At 36.7% G+C, this 22,238-nt stretch overlaps 3 protein-coding genes across 4 annotated transcripts; 2 read left to right on the top strand and 1 right to left on the bottom strand.

Annotated features, from left to right (window-relative positions):
- Positions 1 to 1,041: 1,041 nt before the first annotated feature.
- LOC113514389 (uncharacterized) lies at positions 1,042 to 7,902 on the top strand. 2 transcript variants are annotated; one of them, XM_031908081.2, is made up of 6 exons: positions 1,042 to 1,335; positions 4,021 to 4,193; positions 4,990 to 5,127; positions 5,315 to 5,394; positions 6,864 to 6,998; positions 7,595 to 7,902. In XM_031908081.2, the coding sequence occupies exons 2-6, from the start codon at positions 4,026 to 4,028 to the stop codon at positions 7,686 to 7,688; spliced, it is 615 nt and encodes a 204-aa protein (XP_031763941.2). In that variant the 5' UTR covers positions 1,042 to 1,335; positions 4,021 to 4,025; the 3' UTR covers positions 7,689 to 7,902. The 2 variants fall into 2 exon arrangements, with proteins under 2 accessions (XP_031763941.2, XP_026754268.2); XM_026898467.3 differs by having other exon boundaries at positions 1,043 to 1,335; positions 4,038 to 4,193.
- Positions 7,803 to 13,454, bottom strand: LOC113514388 (uncharacterized). Its single transcript, XM_052893209.1, has 7 exons — positions 13,331 to 13,454; positions 12,928 to 13,150; positions 11,359 to 11,697; positions 10,286 to 10,513; positions 9,198 to 9,347; positions 8,450 to 8,686; positions 7,803 to 7,955 (listed from the first exon to the last, which is right to left on the bottom strand). Exons 2-7 carry the CDS (start codon positions 12,994 to 12,996, stop codon positions 7,899 to 7,901), a joined length of 1,080 nt encoding a protein of 359 aa, XP_052749169.1. The 5' UTR covers positions 12,997 to 13,150; positions 13,331 to 13,454; the 3' UTR covers positions 7,803 to 7,898.
- Positions 13,455 to 13,558: 104 nt separating this feature from the next.
- LOC113514276 (protein fem-1 homolog A) lies at positions 13,559 to 22,128 on the top strand. Its single transcript, XM_026898316.3, has 8 exons — positions 13,559 to 14,099; positions 16,062 to 16,506; positions 16,575 to 17,083; positions 17,189 to 17,289; positions 17,416 to 17,550; positions 18,975 to 19,246; positions 19,774 to 19,899; positions 20,471 to 22,128. The coding sequence occupies exons 1-8, from the start codon at positions 13,936 to 13,938 to the stop codon at positions 20,696 to 20,698; spliced, it is 1,980 nt and encodes a 659-aa protein (XP_026754117.2). The 5' UTR covers positions 13,559 to 13,935; the 3' UTR covers positions 20,699 to 22,128.
- Positions 22,129 to 22,238: the final 110 nt, after the last annotated feature.

Raw genomic sequence — 22,238 nt, 5'->3', positions numbered from 1 at the left:
CCTGTTAGCCCAGGCAGGGTTACCATACCATTTTCATCCATCAAAAAAAAACGAAGTCTGTTCTGCTGTCGACACGAATTCTCTCCCAAATCATAATTGTTCCGCCATGGGAAGGATGAACTTTCTGAGGGCGTCGCAAACGGCTCTCACGACCAGGAACTCGCCATACACGTACTCTTCGTGAATCAAGATGGAAACCAAATCGGGACTCATCGGTAAACAGTACTACAGATCACTGGATATCCTCCCAGAGCAAATGTTCACGGGCCCACTGTAATCTTCGTCCACGATTTCCTAGGCGCAGCGCTGGAGTACAAAGCGGTCTGCGAGCATACAGGTTAGCTTCATGCAGTCTTCTCCTCACAGTTTAGTCACTCACAAGCAACTGGTGCTCTGACTGGAGCCTTTGAACTAACTGCATGGCCGTTACATTTGATTGCAGTCTCGTGGCAACTTGCAAAAATCAGTCTTGCCTGTGAAAGGTAATGCGCCTCCCGCTAGGGTGTCTTTCAGCCACTACACCGAGTCTTGTCTAGAGTTTAGACAAATAAGGCTGACAACTTATTATTCTGTGCTTGACCGAACTTTAGGGTTTAGTTTTGGTCAGGTTTCGGTTTAAATCTGAAGTTTCGTTTAGGTATTAGGGTTGATTCTGAGGCGTCACTTCTCAAAACTACTAATCTCTTAACCTAATATTTATTTTGATAGTGTTGCAAAATTACTGTTTCATGGTCCATCATAAAATAAACGGTCGCTGTAGATTGCATGAATATTCTCATAGGTTTCGTTTACCTTTACAAAGTATCGATAGGATAGGCGAGGTAACAATTTTCATCCCATTAAAAAATAATTGTTACAGCTAAAGTTACCTTTTTTTGTAAACTTGTATCTTAGTAGGTTGAACTGATATAGTTGATATTATTAAAGTTTTAAAGTAAACCATGTATGAATGAATGAATTATGCATAAATAGTAAACCATGTATGGAATTATTAACTTATTATGGATGGTAATGCTGATACTTATCTACAATTTACTGACATTCCCAAATTGACGTATGTCATGATCAGCTGTTTGTTTTGATTGCTGTCTTTCCACCTACCTATTCTATAGATTTAATTTTATTTACATGTTTATGGGGTGTTTTAAATACATTAATAAAATAGGAGTCCATCATTGTTATTGCAAGAAGAGACTATGATATTTCACTGAAATGTCGTGTGAGATAATGATACGCCGGGCTCGTCCCGAGGATTGGGAAGCTCGCGCAGAGCTACTAAAGAGCGCCGGTGCTACACATCAGCGGGACGCATTCTTTTCATTCTTTTTCCAAGAAGTAAGTGGGTTGTTTAACTACATTTTTTACTTTTCTTTGAACAATAATTTATAAGAGATAGACATCGGGGCTGATTCCCAGAGCGCTATCTCGTTAAACAAATCTTTACAATTAATATTTCAATTTGATATCACAGCGAAATCTTTAAAGACCAATACTACTATTCAATAATTAAATTTCTAATATAATAAAACCGTGAAACCTCATAAATCTAATTTGTCTATTGAAGTGTTTCGTCTATTTCTTTTGCATTGAATTCTCGATTTAAAAGAAGACAAAACATTTCAATAGTTGAAATAAGTTTGTAGGAGAATTTTATGGAGGATAAGTCAAAATTATTATAATTTTAGTTTATGATAGTCAATATACCATAAACCAGTAATTTCACTAAATTACGAAATTAAAATAAGAAGATTGGTTTCGAGAAATAGTGCCTAACAATCATCCCTATTGTACAAAAGTCATCTGCTTGGATATCTCTGCCCTACTCATATTTCTGATGAGCATCAGCTATGCTTACACAGTTGTGTTTCAGTTTGAAGCAAGAGATGTGGCAAATTAGAGGGTACAAAGGTGTAACAGCTGAGTTTTAGGAATGACACTATTTTAATATCAATTAAGTAATACAGTGTACTCAGTTTAATTCAGCAACAAACATTTTCAGTGAGTACAACTGTATGATAGATTATTTAAATATATAAAAGATTCCATGCTTGTAAATAGTTTTTAAAGCAAATTAAAAGTACTTTTGTGGAATAAAAATATCTGGCAGAATTGAATATCAACTAGTATTTTATATGTATATTAGTTACTCATATGAAGTGAACAATATATCTACTGTTCTTATCTGATAAAAATCAAAATTACAGGATAAAGAAGAATAACACTAATATATGAAAGGTATCATAAGCACATCACATAAATAAACACATCAAAGATATCACAGTATATATATATGCTGATTTATTGATTCCATTTTTTATTTGGAGGCCATCAGTTCATTTGTAGGTACACTGCCAATCAAAAGATTGAGACCACTAATAAAAAACTTTTATTATTAGTAAATGTTTCTAAAATATTGGTAATAAAAAGTAATCTGCACTTCTGCATATTCTATTGTTTATAAAGATTACCTAAAAGCTTATTCTTTTGTATAATAAGCCAAAAAAGGGCAATAAACATTGTTTCCAGATCTTTCAATGTGAGTGGAGTTAATCTGATAATCTATTGTAAAAATTTTACTACTGCATTACCCCAACTGACACTTTTTTTTATTTTACATCAACTTTCAATGCAATTGTTCTAAATTCTTAAAATATTTCTAATGTTTATTTAAACTCGTATTTTCAGGGTTATCTATAAATATCTGCAGTTAGTTTAATTTTGTGATTCCTACAATTAAGACCTTTCTAAAATGGGAAAAGTTCTTGAAATTAATATTGAAATGCGAGCAATGATCTCTGCTATCATTGCTATCCATAATGAAGGAAAATTTGAACATAAGATTGCATCTCAATTTAAATTATCGAAAACTTATCTTCATTGCACTATTGTAGGGTACAAACAAACTGGCACTAATCAAGATCGTTCGTGCTACAGGAGACCAAGAGCTATGACTTCTAATGAAAACAAATTTATTGTGGTAACTAGTAAGTGAAATGGACATCTAACAGCCTCAAAAGTTCGTATTGAAGTTAACAAATCTTGGGAGAAACCTGTGTCAGTGTCTACAGTGCAAAGACAATTGCGAGACACCAAGTTGTATGATCGCATTGCTGTTCGGAAACCTCTTCTAAAATGGCAGAATAAGAAAAAACGGTTGCAATGGGCTCTAGCCCATCAAGACTGGTTTGAAGATTTTAAAAAAGTGCAGTGAAGTGACGAATCAAAATTTGAAATATTTGGTTCAAAAAGAAGAATTTATGTTTGACATTCCATCGAAGAAAAGATGATGCCAGTGTGTAGTCCTGACTGTCAAGCATGGTGGCGGATCTGTTATGGTCTGAGGTTGTTTCTTAGGCTATGGGACTGGAAATTTGGTGCAAATTAAAGAAATTATAAAAAAAGGAGCATTATAAAGTAATTTTGAAGAAAAATGCTATTCCCATCAAAACAAAGTTAATCCATCAAGGATTTATTTTCCAAGAAGATAATGATCCAAAGCACAGTTCAAAATTAATGTAGGGGCTATTTAGATAAAAAATAGTTGGAAAAAGTGTAAAAAAAATATGACATGGCCACCCCAAAGCCAACCTTGTAGAGCTTTTGTGGAAAGAGCTTGACTCAAACGTGTAAGAAAAATGTCCTACTTCACAGCGTGGAATGCATTAGAAGAAAGCTGGGGGAATATCTCACAAGAAACTATAAACAAATTAATTGCTCCTATGCCAAGATTGGTAAAATGGGTCATACAATGCAAAGGAGGACATTTTGTTGAAAAATCTCTCTAAACTCTCTTCTGTGTGTTTTCTTTAGAACATTGTATTCGTCAAGACTTCATGTAATGTTTGAATTTCTAATCTTGTGTGTAACATTAAAATAAAACCTGTTATTCATAAAGCTTTAAATATATGGACTCTTATTTGTTTTCTTGTTATATGGTGGTCTCAAACTTTTGATCGGCAGTGTATATTGAAGTTCAATTAATATATAAAATGCAGCCTGATTCTCCTTTGACTTGAGTAGGTGTGATGGTGTTTCAGTTGACGCTGCAGGCAGGGGTTCTGTGTGGTGCTGTGCTGTTCATCTTCTGCGGTGTATCATTGCGTGGATTATGTCTGTTGGTGCCAGCAGCAGTGGTCATTGTTATGCTTGCTGTGCAAATTGTGCATCAGGGACTTGCTACCAAGCATGCACAGGTATATGCAGATGCATTATTTGTATGAATTTTTCAAATTTGTCACTTTAAAATTGTTGTAGACCTTTTTATTAATTATCCTATCTCCTTTTTATGTTATAAAGAAAGTAATTTTATATAAATATATTGAAACATTATATTGCTTTTATAACTTTACTTTTAGTTGTGTTAAATTTGGAATACATTCAGAATTGATATATAACTAGATAATGGTAATGTAATAAACTTACAATATTTGTCATTTCCAACAATATTTTTTACTTCATCTGGAAATCTTCTTTAGAGTGAGTATGGTGCTCAAGATGCAGGGTTTCATCTGGTACAGTGATGTCATATCCCACATTTCGAACTGAAACATGGCTATGAGATCACTATCATAACATACTCTGAGAAACATACTCTTGTAATTAATTGCTATGAGCAGATGTGTTGTTTGCAATTATTGTCCATGATGAATTCTAGATACAACTTGGGGGTGGGGGCCGAGAGGAAGTAAAATATCTCACCCTTTAAACCGAAATACAACAATGCAAGCAAAACTGACAGAAGCAAGAGTAGGTGGTATACCCGATTAAATAGATGAATTTTATACTGTCTCCATTATAACAGTTTTATGAATGTAGGACTTATAAATCATTATTAAAATTAAATTATTATTAATAATAACTACTCTACCTTTTTATTAACTTTGCATGCATATGCATAGTCACAGATAATATAATACTTCACCAGTAGCATATTTATAGTATTTTAAATACACTGGAAAAATTAATCTTATATATATATATATGTTAAAGGATATCAGGAAGGAGATGGTGGGCTTTGTAGCAGAGATGCGAGGTCTCCTTTTTGCTGATCCACAAAAGCTTACAGTTACTGTTGTATTTGAGCAAGAGTTACAACAAAGTACTCTCAATAAGGTGGTGCATACACAGGTCAGGTTTAATTCTTTTTTTGGTATATTGTAGTAAATATTATGATGGTACTATAATTAGACTAAACTGCTGATAACTAATTTTGATACCATAAGATCATGACCAGATCATTTATTCCTTTGTTTACATTTTCATTAATTTTATTGAAACAAACTATAAAGAAGTGTAATTTAAAGGTTGTGTGCAGATCGTGGGCACAGTCTCGTTGTCAGAGTACTGGGGCGACGGACACAGGGGCTGGCTTCACGCCCTCGCTGTCCATCCCAAGTAAGTTTTTTATTTTTTATAACTTGATTCCAGGTGTAATATTAAAATAAAATAAAACTTATTGTACCTGTATACCAATAATAGCGGCTTCATTGCTAGCAATATATTCTGACAGGGGAGAAAGGGATTGTTAGTAATGGAAACTCCATACACACGGTACCACCTGGAATCCTTTGTGGTTAATTATTGTTACGATGGGCCAACTGGTCTGCTTCATCCTCACCTATCATATTTCACTGATGCCCTGCTAGTGCATATCGGTAGCACAGACAGAGTCACTATTGCACATTTATTAAAAATGGCAGGTGAGCTTCTAACATGCTTAATAAACAGTACTTTCTGGTGAATTTGTTATAATGGACTGAAGTGGATGAACCAACTGACCTACTGGCATTAGGGGATCGATACAGATGCAACATATCCATATTAGGCTATAATAGCTTTTTTTTTCATCTGTTGATTTATGAAGCATTCTTAGAGCATATACGAATCTATTTAGTTTTGTATTTATATTATTTATGTGCGATTTCCAATTACAATGTTGGTGTAATTGAATTCCATAAAAATTAATTTCATTTATAACTTTATTTTTTCATTGTCACAAGTAATGTAAAGTAACATTGTATTATTTTATTCTTTTTTATATATTTACAATCAGATTATTCCCATTAGGTCAATTCATTAATAAATCTACAATTTATTGAAGTTTACGATTATAGTTGCAGGTTTTATTGTCGGGAACAATTACTGAGATATCGTTAGCGAATAGAATGTACTGATGTTTCGTAATATTTGGTATATCATGTATGTAAAGAAGACTTAAAAGAGGACCTAAAATACTGCCCTGTGGTACCTCATATTGCTTTAACTTATATTCGGATTTAAATGAAGCGAAGATCCTATTACTATCTTCAATTCTGTCTATTTGAACGGACTGCCAACGATTGCTGAGATAACTCTCGATCCATTGTAATGCCTTGCCTCTGATACCATACTTTTCATATTTGTCTATCAAGATTTTATGATTAACAAAATTGCTCATGTCAAAAAATACTCCAGAAGCATGAAGTTTCTAATTAATATGTTTAGTGACATTTAGAATGAATTTAAAAGTAGCAAGTGTAGATAGGATAGGATTTATATTAAAGGAGAAGGGAATGTTAGTGGCGGAGTAAATTGCAAGAAATCGACTGTCACGCGGTCCTCCTTAGATATGTGGATATTTTTTGATAAATTCGTAATGATGAGCCAACTGATACGATTACATCCTCACCTGCATCTGCATGCATCTTTCACTGGTGCCTTATAAAGGTATACCAATAGTGCAAGAGCGGATACAATTTCATTGTTATCCATAAAAAATGTGTCTAATATTCGTGTTAGATTGAAGAAGAATGTTATTATACTATTATGTATGTGGGGAAAACCGCAAGTAATAGTTATTACTGTCATTGTATAAATAAATCCAGATGGTGGCGGCGCGGCGTGGGGCGTGCACTAGTGCAGGCGAGTCGTGCGTATGCTGAAACGGAGGGCCTCGAGTCGCTCGAAGCTATCGCCAGTGAGTTGCAGCCGGCCGCACTTGCTTTACTACGTTCTGCCGGGTAAGTGTGCTATGTGCTTTGCAGTTGGCCGGTACTAGACTATCCTTTTTATTCATAATAGTGTCAAAGCTCTCATAAACCCATTTTAGAACATTATTGTTTCTTTGTTTGGTGTTAAATTTCTAATTTGAATGAGTGTCTATAGGCGACGGTTTCCACTTTCCATTAGGCGGGCCGTCAGCTCGTTTGCCATTTTAAGTTGTATAAAAAAAAGTCACAAAACTATATTTACAAAAGGTTTGTAGGTTTTAGTTTTTATGAATAAAGGAGTACATATTTTATTATTGTAAATAGACGAATAACGTCTATACACAATAAAACATGATATTTATACCAAAATTTTATAAAGATGGCTCTAGTATGAATAGCAGAGTCACGGGTCCGATTCCCACACAAACATTTGTATTCATGAATATCTACGTTTGTTTGTATTCATTTAGGCGATTTCAAAAATGGGAAAATCAAAAGTATTCGTCTATTAGTTGTCTAGTACCAATAGTATAAAATTTACTTAGTCTGAGACTAGATGGCGCTGTGTAATATATCTAGGGGTATTTACTATTTATACCTAAGTATAATTATATATGTGGTTTCAGATGGGAGTCGCGCGGCTGGTACCATCGCAGACTGTGCGGTGCCACACTGACGCTGATGTTGTCTCGCTTTGGAAAGAATCTCGCGTACGCATAGACAACCTATTCATTACCATATTGTGCATTATATTGGAGACATCGTCCCCACATAGGCTTTTCTACAAACAATGTGATATTGAAAGAATAAGGCTAATTTTGTGCATATTTGTTATATGTAAAAATATTTTTTTAATTAATATTTTATAAAAGAATCTCTAAACTTTGTATCTATTTGTAAGTGTAAAATAAAAGACAGTGATTTTTTTAGTTAATCTTGTCTTTTATCACGAAACAGTAATTGTAGTTTTGAAGCAGCAACAAGGACCTGTAAAAAATAATAATAATGACAATATATAATGTATCTTATCTAATTGTCTAAGAAAGAAGAGTAATGTTTACGGATATATTACATATAAATTGGACCTTTGTCGCAGTGTAAAATTAACAGTTCCCAATATAAATGGAGCTTTTTTAGATAGATATTTTAGACAGTAGATACATTAGAATTTTTTTTTTTTGGTTAATTTTGGATTAGGTTTTTTTTAAATAGGTGATATTGAAATAGTAACCCTATCTGCACTATCAATATACGGTGGCTATCATTGATGCCCCAATGCGGAGTGATAGGCGACGACGAAAGCAGGTCCGTTAGCCCATCGTGACGAAAATAACCACCATAGTTTCCAGGGGGAATCACGTGGAAGTCGACCTGATATTAATAGCAATACAGGCTGTATTGCTATTAATGGGGAAATTATACCTTATTACTAATATTTCCCTTTCCGCTCCGGCAGGGGGGGGGGGGGGAGGGTTTTTCACCTTTAGATGATCCGGGCGGTGTCTATCCGCGAGCGGCACGGATCCGGGCTGCGTTATCTCTGCCAGCAGATGGCGGGTGGTGGTAGAGTCGAGGGCACCGGAAGCGAGTGGATGCAGTAGGGAGCGGCCCGTCAGCTGTACGACAGCGTGACGCTCGTCCGCAGACAGTGACCGCCATCGCATGCGCACTAGCTCCGCCAGTTCCGACGGCGATATAGCAGACGCTTGTGAATTTTCCTAAAAAAAAAATTCAACACATTTCAATATCAAAAAATTGAGCTAATGGTCGGTATAGATTAAGAACGATCCTCGACGTCCTTTTCTATCCATCAACAGATAGAATTGCATCAACAAGTCTACAACAAGTTTTGTGTAATGGGAGTTTTGAATCATTAAACACGAAATAGTACACTTTTCTAAGCAAAAAAAAAAAACCTGAAATCGTTACAAAACACACTGATGAAACATAATAGAGTTTATACGTCGATACACTAGAAAGTGCAAGTAGGTAGGTTTTTAGTCCCAAAATAAAAACGGCAACTTTAATTTGATTAAATAAATAAAAGTATGTACTAAGGGACCAATACAAGGTAAACTTTATCAACTGCAAAAAGACTTATTAAAATCGGTTCAGTGTTTGCGATGTAATCACGTAACAAAATATACAAATAAATTGATAACTCCTTTTTTTGGAAGTCTCTTAAAAAAGAGAACTTCCTTTTTTTTTAATCGGTATAAAGGAAGTTACCTTAGCGGTGGGTGCGAGCAGATCTCGTAATGCGGCGTGTAGAAGCTGTGCGGCGAACGTGCCCCCCGCCCCGCCCGCCGCCTCCGCCAGCTCCAGCCTCATCAGCGGCTCCGTCAACGTGCACTCCATTACGTGCGCGAGCTTTCGTACCTTATTAGATAGTATACTCGTATAGTAGTTTTAGTAGTTGTTTTAGACCTCATCCAGGAGTAAATTAGCTGCACGCTGACGTACCTACATTATATCCAAACGATCGCTGTGCTATGTGGAGGGTTTGTAAATTGATACAGTCAATATTTCGAAGCTCTATTTTTGAGAATATGTGCACTCATCATTATATCAGCCGTTAACTGTCCACCGTTGAAAATAGGTCTCCGCGTAAGGGGGGTTTGTTGCTAATCTCTCTACCATTAAGTTACCTTAGTCGCCTTTTACGACATCCACGGGAAAGAGTGGCATATTCTATGTGCACTAGTATAACCAAGGATAGTCAACTCACATGTAAAATACTAAAGGTGTATGATATAGTAAACTCTTCCGATGTTTGTAAATCAATTATTAAATAAAACCTTTTATTTTATTCTGTATCTAAGATTCAAATATGATATACGAGCTGATATGCTCTAGAACAAGTATTGGGTTAGTTTTACGGATCTGAATAAATGTAGAATAAATAGGAGCGTTGCACACAATACATGATGTACCAAAATGTAGCAGAGCGCATTTGGTATTTAGTTTATTATATCGAAAACTACCACTACTGTATATGTATGTTATTTGCTGAAGAGGGTATGCTTGGTGTAGTGTAAGATAGCCTTAAAATGAACCATATAAACAGAATTCCTTATATATAAATGAGTGTTACAACACAATTCATGTGTTTCACACGCCGATTCCAGTGTAAGGTTGAAGGCTGAACGTTCCACCTTACATTGGAATCAGTGTGTGTGCATGAAATAAGTTGTAAAATATATAGAAGTATAATGTGGGAAAGAGGCATTATACGCTGTTTTTTTTCTATCTGTATCATTAAAAATTTGGATTGAATTACATGCACATTTAAGGATCTTAGTTGTAAATTAGCTTACGTGTTGAGTATCAGCGACATCTAAGAGACAGTGAAGCGCTCGGCGAATCCGTGCGCGTGTTCCCCGCGGCGTGTGCGGCGGCTGCAGCCCCGGCGGCGGCGCGTGCGGGTTAGCGCCCCATACGCACGCCGCGCACAACCACGACCCTACACCTAGTGTCTCCGCCTCACCCCACATCCCTTTCTCAGTCCCTGCTGTGCTCAACGACCACAGAATGCTCGACGTTACCTGTTTATTTATTTTTTTATTTTAAGTGTCTAAGCAAAATAATAAATAATTTAGATTACGAAAGGACGTTCTATTAAGTGCAAAATACAGCCACATTATCTGGGATATTAATAAGAGAAGGCAGATCTGATTTCGTTTCTGCATAAATAGTTATAATTGTGTATTAAATAGTAACATCACGAATAACGCATAACAGGGATTAGTAGAAGACAACATTTTTTCGATAGCTCCAAATAATCGAGTAGAAACAAGGAAATATTGAAGGACCATCTTCTGAATTTATTACCAACACATTGTTATTATCGTTCATCCAGAGGGAGGCTTATTTATGTATGTATAAATGAATTTGTCAGGATACCATTGTAGTACTACTATTGCCACTAAGTAGTTACCTAGCTGCTGTAACTAAATCGTACTTTGAAGGCTTTTTTTAATGTATGATAATGGTATGGTAACCCCATCATTACTTTTAGGATGAAAGTAGGTCAGTAGACCCATCATAATGAATACATAAAGAACTAACCACGTTGGTTTTCAGCGAAAACCGCGTGGTGGTCAAGCTGACAGAATGTATTACAAGCAATGGGACCGCTAGCCCCCATTATAACAATCCCTTTAATCTATATATAGAAATTATTACATACTGAGGTGTAACATCCTAATTGTATTTCTCGGAGATGACGACACATGTGTATTCTGTCATGTTCATCATGTTGATTATATCTATATGCGAAGTTACCTTTTCGGTTCAAGATGTATTATTAGCTTATCAACCATTCAAAATTGTATTAGAAATCTATAATTTTTTATTGATCATTATTCTCCATGTCTTAATTTATAATTACATCGTATGTGATATCATCGATGATATTCGGGTCTGCTTGTTGAATCATTTCGAGGTAGTCGCGGATAAACAGCGTGTGTTCGGGCCGCATGTGTCGGAGTAAGTCGGCAAGGAGACGGGCGGGGCAGGGACGGGTGAGACCAGGCGGCTGTGCAGCTTGAACTCGCAGTGCGTCCACAGCAGCGGAGAGTACTTCGCTTTCGGAGCTACTTGAATCGCTGTGTGCGAGTCGAGCGGCCGCCTCATGCTCGCATCGTAACTGTTCTATTTCACGCTCGCATTCCTCCTCGCGAGCACGTTCTGAAGCCAATACTTCTGCAGAGGGCATTATAAATTGGTCCTGTAATAAAATTGCAAAATTGCTTAGAATTGGACTTAAAACTCAAAGGTGACATAAGATATTATTATTATTATAAGTATATAGAAATTGAACAATTTTATCAATTTTAACAATTTTTTTTTTAATTTAGTAAATATGAAATATACAAGGTATATTGTAATGTTTAAAATATTACAGGTTTAAGGCTCAAATTAAAAGCCTACTAATATTATGAAAGTTTGTAAAGATGTTTAGGTGTTTGTTAATCATACTTCCAAAAAACTGGTCGACTAAATGCAAATATGTTGAATAAGATTTTAGTATAGGATATGTATCTAATTTAATTTTTATAACCATAACTACTACAACAATAAACCCTTTGTATTCCAAAAAATCATAAAATTTTATTAAAATGGACAAGTCTCTTGATGTTGATAAGTTTACTTCTTCATAATATGAAAATATAGATCAGAATTTCATCCAGTGAAGAGTTATTTGGTAAAAATTATAGTGCAAGTACCATTATAGGTATATTTAAGTTTGTTTTTCTAGAGAATGGTCCATTAAAAAGATGTATGCCATTCAAACCTAGATATGTCTTTGTGCAAAACTAGAAGCTCTTCTCGGATCCTGAAGTGGATATTAACCAATTCTGAGAAGGGTATGCCCCCATACCACTTATTCATGTTGTGTATTGCAAAGTGCAAAAACTGTTACATGTGGAACACAAATAAACAAAATTATTGTACTATTGAAAGATTTTTTTATCATTTTTATTTAGAGGCTTTTATCCTATAAGGATATGTTAACCCCATCATACCCTAATCTTCAAATACTTAGACAGTTTATATAAAGAAATGTGTACTAAAATATATTACTTATTCTACATCCTGTTTACAATATGGTTAAACACAACAAAGGATGACTCGTGAATGGGTGTTTCTAGTAGGAACTGGTTAGTTCAAGAATACTGTGATTAATTGTTGCTTTTTTATCAATATGACGTTTGTGATTGTCATGGTATCCATTTATATTTTTTAATTTAAATTTATTAAAAAAAAGCACAAGCTTTTTATCTTGCCCATTCTTCTCGGTTGAAATTGCATTCTGAATTGGGCAGTACATGAATAAAAAATAAAGATTATTAAAAATGTTTATTATAAAGATTAGTTGAATAAAAATTATTTATTATTATATATTGTATATTAATTTTGAATGTGTATTTTTACATTAAATAAAAAATAAATGTACCTCATTTTGATGTGATGCATTCACTATTATTGTGGGAAGTTCATCGTCATAATCATCATCGTCATCCATCACTATGAGTATAGGTTTATTGCTTATACACTATGTAATATAGTGGGTAATCCAATAATTTGTTAACAAGGGTACAACGGAAAAGAAAGTATAAGGTAGTTAAGTCAGTTAAAATACCAGTGATTTAGCTTTCATATTAAAACATAGATCTCTGCTGTAAATAAGAATAAAATGAAGTCAGTACGTAAGTAAATCAAAATTTATTAAATACGACTGGAACTTAATTCAAAATTTGAATATATTTTTGTGGAAATCATATTGACTGAAAAATGAAATAACAAGTACAAAATAAGCTAATTAAATAGGGAAATATATAAATAATACTACAAATTACCAAAAAATAACATTGATTATATAAAAAAGATTAGTCAAATATAGAATAAATATAATTAAATAAATACAAAATTGAAATATTTAGTTTGGTTTTAATTTTGATTTTTGACAAGTTGACATTTTTCACTCCGTTTGATGGTTTAGTGTCAATGTCAAACAAATGTCAGTTTATTATACATCTTACCTATTAAGTAGGTACCTACGTACCTATTAAAAATTTGTAATTTTTAAGAAAATACTAAATACAATTGTGATTTCTTTGTTTCCTTTAGTACAATTTTATTACAAGTATTTGTTTGATTACGATGGGTCAATCTTTTTTATAAATAAGTCCTGTTTGTTGATATTGCGCATTCTTGTATTTTATATCCATTATTTGTTTTTATTTTGCATTTAAACTGAAATTATTATTTTATGTATTGTTCATGAAAGATGAAGAGTTTATGTGGCCAGCTAGTATTATATAGTGATTTATATGCTTTGAGCTATTTTGATTGAATCTTGAGAATATCAGTGAATTTGTAAATTGAATTGCCAGTGAAATCTGTGTGACACCCGTCACTGAGTATATTCGTTAGCAGCAAGCTAAAGGCACGGGTGAGCAATATGTGGGAGGATTGTAATGCAAGCGCGGCGAGCACTGCAAATATTAAATTACTAAATGAAAACACAAAGCATCATGATGCAGTATTCAACGAATTGATGAGGGAATGCAAGCACAGTGCACCCGGCGCGCGACTTTCCGCTCGCCTGAGGACCTCTCTTGAAAGGTAGGATTTTTATTATTTTTCAGTGAGTAAACCAATTTCATTGAAATTTTCTATATTAAAGATGATATTTTGGATTAACAATAGGATTACTTTCATCCAAGTTTATATGGTATTGTACAGCTTGTATACAAATATTAAAATTTATAAAAATACATAGCATGGGATGTATTCTTAGTTAACACATACTAAGTTTAACCTGTGACTGGGATATTTTTACTGACTGGGATAAAAAGTAGCCTATTCTTTTCTATCCCATATGTGTATACCAAATTTCATAGTGATTGGTTAAGCCATTAAGGTGTTATAAGGTAACAAACAAACTCACTTTTTCTTTTATAATATCAGTAAGTATAGTTGGGTTTTCAACTACCCACTGACATATTTTGATCTTATTGTATTTATTAACAAAATGAAAAATTCATGAATCCAAATTTTATAAATAATAAAGTATATGATTATTTTACATACAAAAAACAATTTTTTATTATGTTTATGATTAAATAAAAATACTTTTAGGATTATTGTTGAGATACATTTTTATTGGTAATTTTATAACTTTAGTATACTTTTAGTTGAGTTATACCAATTGTATTGTAATATGATTTTTCATTTATTTATTATACTTACAGTAGTAAACAAGCTGATAGCCCATCTGATTGAATGTGATAACCATTGACAATAGACAAGAACAGCACTACAGAAATTGCATAATACACTGTTGATGGTACCCTTCATGCACTATTATTTTTGACAACTAAAATGTGCTTCCATATCCTGTAATTTCACTTAATCATTCTTGCAGATTTGTAGTTCTAATATTTTAGCTCTTTACCAAATTAGTTTTAAAAATTCTTTGATGTTAAGGTCATTATTATTTAATTAAACAAATTTCATTGACAGGCAATTGTTTTTATAATAATATTTTATGTGAAATTACTCAGTACTATATGAGATCTTGAAGAGAGATCATAGACCCCTGGCAGGCATAAATGTCACTATAACTATGGTGACATTTATGCTTGCCTATGAACATAGTCTATGCTCTTTTACAAATCAGTTGTTTGTAAAAATTTGTATGCTTCTACTGTACCTATTAAACAGTTTATTTGGAAAAGGTGCAGAAACAGACCCTTACATCATTATTTTATTTATTTATTTATTCATAGGTAATCCAGGGCTACACTAGAGCAAAAGATACAGTTTAGGATCACAAAATAAGTCACTAATAGATTTTCATAAGTAGCAACAATATAGATACAAGGTGCTTTACACAAAGCAACAAAAATAGGACTTAACAAAAAAAAAAAAACAAACAAGAGGAACAAAAACAAAAAAAAAAAAATGATGAATAAAATACAAAGTAAAAATTGCAAATATTTGATTAAAATATGGCCTACTTATCCATACAATAGTTATTCAAATTGACTATGAATAAAAAAATTGCCTACTCAGTTGGTCTCTCACTGATATTATATTTTTCGAAAATAGATCTATATTAAGACTTTTAGAAATAGTATTAAAGTTGTTGCTAGCTCGCCAAAGGAATGAATTTTGTATATAATTCGATGACACAAGTGGGATAAATAGAGTAGAATTATGCCTTCTAGACTTAATTGTTACATTTAGTTTTAATTTTTGTAGTAGTTCAGGGCAATCAACCTCAGCAGAAGCTATCTTCATCAGATATGCAATATCAGCGATATTTCTGCACTTTTCGAGAGGGAGAAAGTGGTGTTATTTACAGAATTCAAGATAATCAGAAGAATTATGTAGAATAATGTAATAATAGTAGTAATAGTAAGAATTATGTATGTAAAGTTTCAATTACCAATCAGTTGATTTAAATTATAAGGAGAGGTTTGCAAATTCAAGTTTGATATACCTTTAGAGATAGACATACAGATAATATAGTCATTAAAGTTGCTTTTGTTTCCTCATGCATTTACATGTTTTGTATGTTAGGATGTGTCCAGAGGAGCGTCGCGCGGTTGTGAGACGAACCCGCGATGGATGCGCACCGCTGTTTGTCGCGTGTAAGCGTGGCAACGTAGAGTTGGTGGAGTACTTGGTGCATGTATGTGCTGCCGAGTTGGAGCAGCGTGGAGTGTACGAGGTGCCTGATGACCGCTCCGTACACACTGTGACGCCGCTCTGGTGCGCCGCTGTCGCGGGCCGGCTAGAGGTGCTCCGAGTGTTGGCTGATGCTGGAGCTGATGTTAATGCGGGCTCCGACAGCGGCTCCACGCCGGTGCGCTCCGCTTGTTTTATGACGCACTTGGATGTGGTGCGTTTCCTTGTGCAGCGCGGCGCCGATATCCATCGACCCAACCACAACGGTGGGACGTGCCTAATCAACTCTGTGCAGTCGGTGCGCCTCTGCACTTACCTGCTCGAACACGGTGCTGAGGTGAGTAGCCCCGCGGCGTGTCCTTCGTTTCACGCGAGAGCCGCTCTACAGAAGCGCCCTCATCGCAGGTGGACGCGCAGGATATGCAGTTGAAGACGGCGCTGCACTACGCGATTCAGGAACATCGTGTCGAGACAGCGCGGCTGCTGCTCGACCACGGCGCTGACCCGAGGCTGGCGTCTCGGGCAGGCGATGACGCTCTTCGCACCGCTTGCCTCAAGGGCGCCGCCCAAATCGTGACCCTGCTGGGCTCTCGCGTGCCGTATCCACCCGACCGGCTAGCAGACGCTTACGAGCTGCTAGGAGCCACACAGCTGGACGAGTTTAATGACGTAAGTGCTGCGTTGGCCGCGTGGCGCCGCGCTACCACTATCCGCCATTCGTGTGGAACCTACATCGAGAAACGGCCACAGTGGCCTCCGCACCCCGCGTTAGGGGGCGCGCGCGAGTGGCGCACCATGGATGAACTGGAAGTTGCCGCTACTGACATGGATGCGCTGAGAACACAGGCGCTACTGGTGGCCGCCCGTGTTCTCGGGCCAGATCACAAAGACACCGTGCTACGCCTCATGTATCGGTGAGTCTTTATTTTCTTCCTGACTTCTCCCTTGCGACCCACAAGATTTCCGTGGGGAGGGTGAATAAGCTGTGTGGTCTTGAATAAATCAATCCATATGTACAGGGGCGCTTCGTATGGTGACGCGTTCCGTTACCAGCGTTGCATCGACCTCTGGAGTTGGGCGCTTCAAATACGCATCGAGAAAGATTCACTTTTATATGCTGGTGAGCTTTTTGTTTTTGATAAATTGAAAGATGCTCTAGACTCTAGACCTACATTTAGATGTTTGATGTCACTAAATGTACTGTTATTGTATAAGATGTTTAACTATATGTGGTGTGGTGTGACAGACACGTGCCACACGGCGTGCGCGCTGACGCGGCTGATGCTGGACGCGCGCGCCGGCCGTCTGGAGCGTGGTCGCGACCTGCCTCGCCACCGCGACGTAATGCGTGTCTTCCGTCTCGTCGCACAAGATCTGCCGCGTATGTATTTTTATCGTTTTCTCTTAAGATAGTGTCATATTTAGTCTGTCTTTGGAAGCTGATTATCCACGACGGAACGCTAATACATCATACAATTTGAGGTCGGCTACACTGCGCGCTGTGTCAACGGAACTCGGCAAACGATCGCTTATCTGCTGGTGTTCAGGGGTATTCATGCGACTGAAGATACGCTAAATACGGTGTGTGTGTGTGTTTTTTTTATGGATGATAATGGAATGGTAACCCCGCCTGCACTATCGGTATATACTGACGGGGCACCAGTGAGGTATGATTGGTGAAGGTAAAAAGGTAGGTCAGTTAGCCCATCGTGACGAATTTAACGATAAATTAGGCATGATAGTTTTCAGGGGAAATCGTGTGGAGGTCGACCTGATAAGGTATATTAATAGCAATGAGACTAACCTCCCCATTACTAACAATCCTTTCCCCCCGCTAAATACGGTGTTAGCCTTAATGTAAACCATCACCGGTAAACAGGTTATCTACCTAATTACATACAACATGAAATTTAACTGGTTGATTATCCGCAGCGAAAAGGTTTGGTCTCAGTAGTACTATCGATTCCAAAAGTAAAGTTTTAAAAATAACATGTTTTTTTTTTCGAATAATCAAAAAAATAATTCTCCAACTCGAAAGCGTGAGAAACAATTAGTAACTCATTAGACGTAACGTATTACTATGCGCGTATTTCATTCATAAACACAAAGTACCGATGTTGTGTCGTGTGAAATCAAATTGATAAAGCAAAATAAGCTCTAACGCGTACGACGTAGGTACCTTTTGACCGCATGTCGACCGTCGTGTCGGGTCGTGTCGTGCTCGTGTAGTGTTCGGGTCACGCGTACCCTCTGCGCCGCCCGCCCTGCCCGACATTCGCTCACCCGCTCCACCCGACATTCGCTCGCCCACCCCACCCTGTCAGTTGTCCCGCGAACCCGGAAGTGCCGTACGCGCATCGCGTAATTAACGTGCACGCAAAATGGATCGACACTACAACTACACCAATTTAGAATATGTTGCCATGGTGCAACTTCTGGGACTGCATCCTTATCATTTTAGAAAAGTTTATGCCCTTCACGGAAACGATGCGTCGGCTAAAATGGTTTTCTGTCAGTGGTCGATAGACAACAAAAACTTCGTCAGCTAAGCGGCGCCCGCGCGCCGCGAAGTTTCATTTTTATTTTTAGTTTCATTCATAGAGATTACTAATGTTTCTTGTCGATTTCGAGTTTCATTTTTAAAAATTATAAATCTGCCATTATTTGACTTTTAGGAAAAAAAAAAAAAAAAAAAAGGGTTTACGAATCGATTGTACCATCGAGATCAAATCTTTTCGCTGCGGATAATCAACCAGTTAAATTTCACGCTGTATATGTATCATTATTAATGTGATCGGTGGGCAGGGTGCCGCGCGGCGCTGTCTGTGCGGCCGGTGTACAAGAAGCAGGCGGAGTCGTTCGACCGAGCGTTGCGCTGCGCCACGCACCTGGTGGCGCTGCTGCTGAGCACAGCGGACGGCTCGCCGGAACAGCAGGCGGCGCTGCGGGCCGCGGTCGCGGGGCTCGTGCGGGCCGACGTGCGGAGCGCGCACACCGGCGACACGCTGCTGCACCTCTGCGTGTCGCGGCTCAATGTCATCCGCTCCACTTACTTCGCGGACGAGCTCTCTGTGCCGGTTGGTGTTCAACATTACGGCCTTTACACGTTTATTTATTATACCTTATCATTTGTACTTGACACCAGACTTTTTTTATACAACTTAGAATGGCAAACAAGCTGACAGTCCACTTGATGAAAAGTGGTAGGTACTGCTCATGTCTATAGGCCGTTGCCTATAGACATGAGCAGTACCATGGACATAATAGAGTATACTGTTTCGCCATGCGTTGGGATTCCGGAGGATTCAGGTGTTATTCCTCTGTACCCTCTAAATTCACGCCATATCTCATACTTTAAACCGAAACAGCCATGCAAACACAACTGTTTCACGGCTGAAACACGAATGGGACAGAGGTAACCTAGAAACGACTTTTGTACAGTCTCCCTTTGGTGAATGTATCTAATCTGTATGTTCTATTTAATTTTAGTAATTTAGGAGTGCTTCATTTGTCAAAAAACTATATAGTTTGGTGCAGAACATATTAATACAAATTATTAATTTCGAGAAATATATAATTAAAAGCGTTATATACATGTCCGCAGCCTATGTTCCCGAGTGTAGAGGTTGTGTCGCTGCTGCTTAGCTGTGGTGCGGACGTCCGGACGCGTAACGAGGCGCGGTCAACTCCGTTGCACGTAGCTGCTATACCTTATAATTTCTCCACCGAGGTACTTTACACGAAATCGTTACTATAAAGAAGAATGTTATAAATCTCATACTGTTATGCGTCTCCTCATAGGTGCCATGCGGTTGTTGATTTCAGGTTCACATCTCGCTCACTTCGAGATTTTTTTAATTACCCAATAATTTGTATTAAAATAGGATTTTCCTATTTACTCAATATTTTTAAAAATAATGTTCGACAATATTTGCATTGTCTATTAATTTTCAAAAAATATGAATTCACGAGTTGAATCGGCAAACGGTTTTCTCTCTATCGACATTTACCAGATAAACTTTTTCTAATAGGGATAAAAAATATCCTATTTCTCAAGTTTGTGCCAAGAATGTTTGGTAACACACCTACAATGCCTCTGGCATTGCGAGTTATCATGGGCGGCGGTAGTCACTTATCATTAGTTGAGCCGCATGCTCGTTTGCCTATGTGTTACAAAAGAAAAAAGAAATATATATTAAAAATATTATATATATTATATAAATAAATTCCTAAAACATGTCTTTTATGATTTGTATTTTGATGAAACAAAGGATAATGATTATATGGCGTGTATCCGGCAGCTGGTGGAGGTGCTACTACGCGGCGGCGCGCACCTGGACCAGCCGAACAAGTTCGGCGATTCACCCGCTGAGCTGGTGGCTCTGAATCGCGGCTCGCGGGTCCGCGTGCTACGCTACGTGTCGCTCGCCTGTTTAGCCGCGCGCGCCCTGCTTGCCGCCAATGTGCCGCTGCCGCCCGCCGCCCTGCCCCTCACCCTGCACCACTTCCTCGACCTTCACCGTCCCTGAGCGTACCCTGCGGTATATCCCGCACACGACACTACGCCCGCGTCACTCCGAACAAGCACGATATCTATGCAACCACTTTGTTTACTTTAAAAATTTTACGGTATAAAGCAGATTTTTGTGATATTATCTATCGATACTTTGGACTCTACTCATTTACATATTACAAATATTTGTGTAACTTTAAAAAATATTAATTTTATTGTGTTGATATCTCTAGATGGTTGTATAATTAAAAAAAAATGTCAATACAAGGCCAGTGCCGACTCTAAATAACGTAGTATTTGCTTGTATGTTCTAGAGTGTAATCATCTTAAATTTATAATATACGAATTCGTGGTAAGTCCCCAGCAAGAGTAGTAGGGAATTTAATCTATATGGAATATCTAAGAATAAAATTCCCCTATTTGCTATTATATAGAGACTGTTTTAGCGATTTAGCCGAATGGCGAGTAGGTACGTCAAAAGTTAAATAAAATTATAGTAGATTATTTTTTTACTATAATACTCGCCTCTGTCTATCATTAAAGCAATACGAACTATGCTTAAAGCATTTTCTTGAGTACCGCCTTTGGAACTGGTTCTGTTTTGTTATTTTCTCTCGTCACTTATACTCACGGGCTCTAGCGTCTTATTGTTGTTAAGGTCAACATAGATTGATAGAGTTGCAAAATTGAATGTAAGTCACATTTACCAATGGGCAAGCTTTTTATCAAACTGTTGTATCTGACCACTATTCTATTGTTTTAACCAGCCGGGCAAATACCGCTTTAGGGCTAATTTTTCACTGTCACCTTCCTCGCCCCTCGTCGATGAAAAAGGTCATCGGCCCTGCTATTTAAAATAGTAATGTTGAACATGATAATTCAATAGTGACTTTACTAATGATGCCTGTTTCTATGGCGCCCTTTTTGGGACGCAGAGTTCCCGCGAGTACCGTAAATTCTCCACGGCCCCTTTTCAAAGTCGGTACTTTCTCGCATCGCAAACTGCCTGTCGTTTCGTGTGTGTACATGTACAAGGGTTTTGAGCATGTACTAGAATAAATCGGGCATCTAAACATCAAATTTCTTTGTATTGAGAATTCTATGTTGCCATATTAGGTCTAAGGTCTAATTAAAAAAAAAAACAAACAACATCTAATGTTGGTTCCAAGTATCCTTTACTGTAGGTATGGACAATATAAAACGTTAGTTAGATGTACTTAGTAAAAATATTAAATTGTGATAAGTTTTTGGAATGTTGAACAATTGTAAAACAATAAACGTAGCTCATTATATTTAAAAATTATGTATAAATATAAAACATAGTTTCAATTATATAAACAATAAATCCAATCATGTTGTGGAGTTGTATAATAATCTCTAGTAAATTATAATCTTTGTAATTTTCGACAATCTTAAATTGGTAATAAAAATAAACGATCTGAATTATTGCTCACTTTTATTTTTATAAACAAGATATTAGAAAACGTAGAATGTTCATCATATCTCTCTATAACGCTGGTAGTTCGAAATGTGCTGTTTGAATATCAAATTAGATA

The sequence above is a fragment of the Galleria mellonella genome, unplaced genomic scaffold (genome assembly GCF_026898425.1).
Source record: "Galleria mellonella isolate WM207_F2 unplaced genomic scaffold, CSIRO_AGI_GalMel_v1 utg172, whole genome shotgun sequence".
NCBI classification, from domain to species: Eukaryota; Metazoa; Arthropoda; class Insecta; order Lepidoptera; family Pyralidae; genus Galleria; species Galleria mellonella.
Note: the sequence above shows the minus strand (reverse complement) of the source record. Positions and strands in the feature narration are given on the sequence as shown.